This window comes from Vigna unguiculata, chromosome 1, assembly GCF_004118075.2.
Source record: "Vigna unguiculata cultivar IT97K-499-35 chromosome 1, ASM411807v1, whole genome shotgun sequence".
In the NCBI taxonomy this organism is placed as follows: Eukaryota; Viridiplantae; Streptophyta; class Magnoliopsida; order Fabales; family Fabaceae; genus Vigna; species Vigna unguiculata.
This window is the reverse complement of record NC_040279.1, coordinates 30,201,897-30,209,501: the sequence shown is the minus strand read 5'-3', so window position 1 is coordinate 30,209,501 and position 7,605 is coordinate 30,201,897. Positions and strand designations below refer to the sequence as shown.

The window sequence follows — 7,605 nt, the reverse complement described above, 5'->3', positions numbered from 1 at the left end:
ACCGTTCAATAACAAGTTGAATATTAACCATTAAGTTGATTTTGTTATAGCTTATTCAACGCGTATAAAATTTTATGAAGTATTGTACATTTTCGTATTACTGTATTGAGGCTTAAATATTTATATGTACTTAATATTTGTTCATTTTTTTTTCATTTGGATCTTATATTTTTATTTTTTTTAATTTGATTTTAATATTCATTAACTTTTTTTAATTTAGTCTCCTTTAATATCATTAAAATAATTAACGACTGTGATCCTTCACATTTTATTTTATAGTTTTTTTTTGTTTTTTTTCTATTTTCTTTTAATTTTTTTATTTTGTAAATTTTTTTATTTTAAAAAATATTCATGTGTCAAGCCAAAACCAATATCATAGTCCTCTATTAGAGTCAATATTTTTTATATTTAATATGATTATGATATTTATTATTTTTATTTATTTCTTTTTAATTCTTTTTAAATTGAAAAAAATAACGAATACCAAAATTAAATTAAATATATAAAAAGTCACGTTAACATAACATAATATTAATTTGATACATGAATATTTTTTCAAAATTAAAAAATTAATCTTCTTTAGCAAAATTTAAAAAGTTAAAAAAATTACGTAACAATCACTATTAACAACTCGTCCGTTAATTATCTTAATAGTGATAATAAAAATAATCAAATTGAATAAAATTAATAAATATTAAAAAATTAAAAAAATATTAAAATGAAATCGAAAAAAAAACAAACAATAAAAATAAATTAAAAAAGAACAAATATTACGATCAAATTAATATTTAAGTGTTATATCTACCGCTTTGTTCTACATTTATTCACCTCGTGATAACTTTTATAAGAATACTTTTTTTTAATGTAATAAATTAATATTCTTGTGACAGCGACATTATATCAAGATTATATATATATATATATATATATATATATATATATATATATATATATATATTATTTCGTTGGTTACTTTCTTTTGTTCTGATTTTTTTATTTTGAAAAGATTTGTTGCATCAATATCCAACCACTATGATACGGTTGAATTAAAATTTTCAACCCAATATTATATTAGATCCAACCTATTACTGCACTCATTAACAAATTTAAAAAGAATTAAGGCGAATTCATCCATATATACATAAATAGGTTTAATTATACGGAAATTTCTATTTTTTCCACAAATTTTAACTGAATCCTCAGGTTTAAAGTAGTTTAAATTGAGTTTTATTTTCAAAAATTTGTTTCAATTTAGTCATTTATATTAGAATATTATTGATAATGTTAACTCTATGACATGTGTCCTATTATGATTTATTTATTTTTTTATAGTTTTTTTTTTTACTTTTTTTTTCTTAAAAAAATGTTTACATGTGTCAAATTAAGGATGTTATCACATGTCAATTTGTGGTTTTTTTTATTTTTTTTAATTTTTAATTTTAATTTTTTAAATTAAAAAAATTATCATATGTCAAATTATTATTATATCACGTGTCGTTTATGTGAAAAATCTCAATTTGGTTATTGTTATATTGTCTCAATTTAGTTATAATTTTTTGTTATACGGTAATAATTTCATTCCAAAATTGAGATCAAATTTAATTTTTATATAAATTTTATAATTGTATTTTTATTATAATAGATATTTTTAGACAACTTTATTATATTTTTATTATAATAGTAATTTCGAACATTATAATAAAAATGTCATCATAATATTTATATAAAAATTAAATTTGGTCTCAATTTTGAAGGAGGAAATTACTCCAGTTTAAAATGAAATTAGGACTAAATTGAGATAAAATAACAAATATAAGGACCAAGATTTTTCATATAAACAATTGACACGTGGTATTTTTTTTAAATTAAAAAAAATTAAAAAACCACAAGGTGACACGTGGCAACACCTCTAATTTGACATGTGTAAAATGTTTTTTTAAGAAAAACAAAGTTAGAAAATTTAAAAAAATCAAAATCAAAAAAACTACGAGCTTACATGTGGCAAATAGTTAACATTGTAAATGATACTCTAACATAAAGAACTAAATTGGAACAAATGTTAAAAATTAGAATCCAATTGGAATAACTTTAAATTTGAGGACACAATTAAAATTTAATATTTTAAAACTAAAAGAATAACAAGAAATAACTTGTTGAGAAGTTCAACCGAGAAGTTGAAACTCTAAATAAACAAAGGTTTAGAAAATTGGGTGAGGAGACAAAAAACAATGGTTTGCATTAATATTGTATTGAAATTACAAAAATATTACTAATGATTAATAAGTGTTTGGAAGTTCATCTTTGAGGGACATCATTTCATAAAAAAGATGACAAAAATCTATACCATACTAAATTTCCCTCTACAATGACATTAATCTTAATCCTAAGTATTTGATTTCAGTCCACTCTGTAGTAAAAATTCTTAATCAGAAATATATGTCACCACAGAACAAGGTATAAATATAATGCAAATCATCCAATTCATAAAATTTCTCGAAATTAGATATAGTATGCAGAAAATTCCTTTTTTAATCTCCTCGAACTCTAAATCCAAAACATTTCTCATTGGGTATGTGAAATAGTTTGTCCCAATAACCACTTTGTTTTCCCATTCAACCATAAAATCATCTTCAAAATTCACAAACCCCAACAACACATAATGTAAAAAGACACACATATAAGCTTTGCATGTCCAAAAATCTCCCCAACCGATGCATCAAATGCATTATAACAACCGATGGAATGACAATCCAAGTACTAATGATACCAAATCCGGCTAACAGAAAACCTAAATAATATTTAATAATGCAAAATGAAATGAAAAACTGAAATATAGCTTACATCACTCAGATATAGCAAACAAATAGAATTTTAAAACAAGTTCTTGAAACTATATCTACAGGAAGATGACATCTTTGTCCACAACTAGCAGCGTCAAACCAAGAAACCAAAACATTGATTATGAATTCCAGAGTAAAAACGAAATGTTTATTTCAAGTACAAATGTCTAAAAGAATATAACATTATATTATTTGCAACCTGAAAAAAAAATCTAACTTAGATTCATGAAAAAATATATTCGCCTACCAATTCACATTTCTATTAAATGTTTTCGACAAACAATAATTAATTTTGTCAAAATAATGAGAAAAACCATTTCAATTTCGATCCATTAATAAATACTACAGTTATATGCCTAAAAAATCTATTATATTAATATTAAAGTAACAATGATCAATCGTAATCCTAATAATATCTGTATCTGACTTTAATATTTATTATATAAATTAATCATTTACTCCAAATATAACTAATATTCATTTATTTTACAAATATAAAATTAAAAGAAAAAAGAAAAAACAAAGCACCCTTGCATATACATGGGTATAACACTAGTTTTAAAACCAAGGCTTTGTTCGCTTATGCAGATATAATACGCAGACATATTTAAGAGCGAAGATTTATAAAGACGAATAGATATTTTACCATAATGTCCTATCCCACACCATGTTCTAGGTTATCTTTACATATATTCATCTCCTGTGATTAAATAATAATAATAATAATATAATATAATAATAATGTTAAATAATAAAAAATAATAATAATATTTAATAATAGTAAAAATAATAATATTAAATAAAAATAATATGTTAATTTTAACTATGAGGGTAAAATAGTAATTTTATATTTTAGTCTATTAAAATATTTTTTTATTTATTATATCATTCACAAACTTTCATAAACTTCACCTTCAAATTCACTCACTTTACCTTCAAATCTCTTCAAAGAAACAATTAAAATTCATTCACTCAAATTCATCCAAATCTACTCAAATGCATTCATTCACTCTTCCTCAAATTCATCCTCTCAAACGAACACACCCTAAAAGAATAATAAGAAAATAACTAACTGCCGAGAAGTTGAAACTCTAAAAAATCAAAGGTTTAGAAAGTTGGATGCGAAGACTCAACTTTTTCTAAATTGGTATTTTGTGGTAGAAGTTTCATATTCATTAAAGGTAAAAATAATATATAATATATAAATGAATACAAATTTTATTTTATGAGTTAATTTTATAAGATTTAATTAGAATAAAAAATTAAAATATATTATAAAAAAAATTATTGGTTGTTGAGTCTATTTTCATTTACAGTCAAGTTCTTAACATTATGAAAAATAATTGAGAGTTAAACATTTTAAGCAATTTTGAAATAATAGTGTGATAACCCGAAAAAACTAGTCACATTTTAAAAAAGAAAAAGAAGAAATATATATATATATATATATATATATATATATATATATATATATATAAACTATCAACATTTTAAGTATTTGGGAAATAGTTATCACAAACTCAATTAGTCTAAAAAGAAGAACCATTATTTTGACTTAGATATACACTTATACATCTTTCTTTCTTGCTAAACAAAATCATAATTTAAAATTGATTATGTAATTTGTGAAAAGTAACCAAACCAAATTGCTTAATTTTGTTTGATTCTTCAAATTGAAAAAAAGAGATAAAATCGTGTAATCTGTAAATTATCACACACATTCATTTCAATCAATCTAACTTAATGAGAAACAAATTTCTAAATCCATATATTTCAATAATAATTAATGCTCTATACAAAGCTTAGTCTATTGTAAAAAAAAATTATGCGTTGACGAGTCAAATGTTTGACTACAAGTCTTGAATCAGCCTCTTGAAATAATTTTTAAGACTGATTCATATAAGAAGACCTCACCAATGAGGATGTTCACAACAACTTCTTCAATCATGCTTAATCCATAACATGATCATACAGCTAATAAAGGTTTTTTTTTTTTTCATTCATTACTATATTCGTATACTATTAAGTATCAGAAAATTTTTACAGGTGAATCTCTTATCTCTTTTCTGATTATACTTGAAACCCGATCTAGATTACTTCACAATTACAACCCAACATTTAAAAACAACAATTCCGCATTAGAAACTCATCTGCGAATTCCGGTGAGTCTTACGATGTAAGACTAGTTTCTTGCGATATCTTTCTGTTCTTCCGAGATTTCAAACCAATTTATTAGGACAATGATATTTTGACTACTAAATTTTGACAACTTTCTCTTACAATATGATGTGTCATTTTCTAAGTAGTTTTAGAATATTGAGAATGAAAAAGTGAAAAAATGAAGAATCATTTAGAAAATATCACCTAAGATTGTAAGAAAAAGTTGTCAAAATTTAGTAGTCAAAATATTATTTTTTAATTTATTATGGTTTTCATATTATGTGGTTCAAACATGGTTGTCAATGCTAAGGGCAGCAGTTTAGGAATTTCCTCCAACAAGAACAGCTGGATCTTCCCTGAAAGTATCAATGTATAACAAACATAGTTATTGTATTTTTAATTAGTGTCGTCATAATGAAAAAGACCCCTTACTTAGCTTCTGTTTTTACCTGTCGGATATTCGAAAAAGGCACCATACTTAATTATTATGACTAATAATTCTACATAAGAATTCAAGAAAAATAATTCATGTTAACCCATATTTTATTCACACCTTTTATTTTAACCTTATCTCCCTGCACCAACTTTTTTTATGACAAAAACCAAGAGAAACAAACCTCTACACCCACCCTTCCCTTTCTCTTCTTAAAATCTGATTTTTTATATCATATTTTCAACACTGATTTTATTTCCTTTTATGATAATATTTAACGCTCGATCAATATTCCCATGAACAGATATGAAAGGTTAAAATAGAAAAACCGCAGATTAGACAAAATATAATATCACAAGAGGAGAAGCTACTAGAGTACAAGTTATTGGAACTTACTGTCTCCGACATAGCAATTGTTTGGTCTTGAACAGACCGTTTAGCGTGGCTTTCGTTAGGATTTTTCATCGTAACTCTCTGGCTTGATTTCCCAACATCACTATCTGCGTTCATCTTATTATTAACTGGAACAAATGGTTCTTTGCTTACTACGTTTCGTGTTATCTGGTCACTTCTACGTGCATGGGCTGAATATGACTTTGCCAAATCTATTGAAAAACACGAGTCGCTGTATTGGTAACTAAACGGTGAATGATCAGAAAGTGGAGTCCATTTATCCCGAAGCGGTGTTCTTTCTTCTAATTTTGATAAAACTTCAGCAGGGCTCAGTTTTTTTTCTTGCAATTCAAGTTCAACATTCTTCATCTTCTCACTCTCACCTCTGTTATACTTTTTCCATGGACTACTACTGTACAATCTCTTGTCCCATCCATCGGTTTTGCTATCAAAATTTTCTCCTCCAATTTGTTCCGCCACCAAGCTCATGATCCCAAACTCATACCCTTTGAAACTATCACCCACACCTGCACTGAGTTTTGTGTGCTCCACTTGTTGCCTTAACAGAGGGCTTGATTGAGGAAAAGACGGGCTTTGAAACAGACGGGGCTCTAGGTTTTCAAGGGCACAAGATATATGTGTGTCGAATTCACACATGCTGCACCTATAGAGCCAGCGGTGGTTGAAATTACAGGGCTTGTTGCACAAGTCACAGAAGAAATCATAGGGTGGTGAAAACTCAAGCTTGATTTTGTGGGGGTGGCATGTGATTGCGAGGGACACAGGGAGTGCAAGACACAGGGCATGGAAGAAGCTGGTGCATTGAGCACAGTGGTAGGAGAAGGCCGTGACACGGTGGCCACACGCGACACAGTTGAGAGTGGCTTTGGATGAAGGTGCAACAAGGAGGTGAAGATCGTGGGTTGGATGTGAAGGGTGGTTTGTGATTAAGGGCATGTTGTAGCAGACATGGTGAAGAGAGAAAGCACATGTTTTGCACTGGTAATAGTCCTCACCATAGTTAACTTTTATGTTGCATCCGAAGCAGGTTACGATATTTGGTGTGGAGGGTAGGGTGGTGCATTGCAGAGGATGTGGATGGCTAAAGTGGAAAACATGTGGTGATGCCATTTTCTGTTTTTGTGAAAGTAGTTCAACGATTGAAGTTGTCCATCTTTTTGTGTCTCGTGTATATACTATATATTGCAGCATTGTTATGAGGTGGTGCGGTTTCCGTCGTGTAATGTTTTCTTTTTCGCTTTGTTTGGTGGCATAATTGGAAGCTAGCTGTTACGGGTGTTGTTGTCTCTGGATTGGTGTTTGGGGGCACGTGGGTGATTTTTGTTGGGAATTCCGTAATTTTTATGTTTTGGATTCTTTCATCTGTCAAACCGAGGTAAAAGGATTTGCATCAAGGGAGAAGTGACCGAAGAAAATGTTATGATTTTTTTACTAAGAAAAGATTCCCTATTTTAGCCGGCCATTTTCTTTCCTTCACACTCACGCACACCATACATGTTTTTAGCCTTTCATATTGCTCACTGCACTTTCTTTTTCTAAATCTCTTTCACCACGGACAATACGAAGTTCGAAAAAGTTTCTTTTTCAACACACATCAATTTTTTTTTCTCTTTTTAAATTATATCAAACCTTCTTTCATTCGTTGAAGTACCGACACATATGTATTGTCAAAAAGTTTATCAACAAAACTTTATTAAAAAATAATTTTCCTTTCGCTATATATCGGATATAGTTTTTTAAAAGGAAAATGATATTTGA

General features: G+C 27.5%; 1 protein-coding gene across 1 annotated transcript; it reads right to left on the bottom strand.

The window, feature by feature from the left end:
- Nucleotides 1–4,635: 4,635 nt before the first annotated feature.
- Nucleotides 4,636–7,143, bottom strand: LOC114181935. Its single transcript, XM_028068618.1, has 2 exons — nucleotides 5,830–7,143; nucleotides 4,636–5,356 (listed from the first exon to the last, which is right to left on the bottom strand). Exons 1-2 carry the CDS (start codon nucleotides 7,036–7,038, stop codon nucleotides 5,306–5,308), a joined length of 1,260 nt encoding a protein of 419 aa, XP_027924419.1. The 5' UTR covers nucleotides 7,039–7,143; the 3' UTR covers nucleotides 4,636–5,305.
- Nucleotides 7,144–7,605: the final 462 nt, after the last annotated feature.

What these genes read in the sequence shown, in the direction of transcription:
- LOC114181935 (XM_028068618.1), bottom strand. Translation starts at nt 7,038, where the DNA reads ATGCTGCAATATATAGTATATACACGAGACACAAAAAGATGGACAACT. An exon ending in CAATTGCTATGTCGGAGACA is followed by an intron (nt 5,357 to 5,829) that starts GTAAGTTCCAAT and finishes TGATACTTTCAG; the next exon opens with GGAAGATCCAGCTGTTCTTG.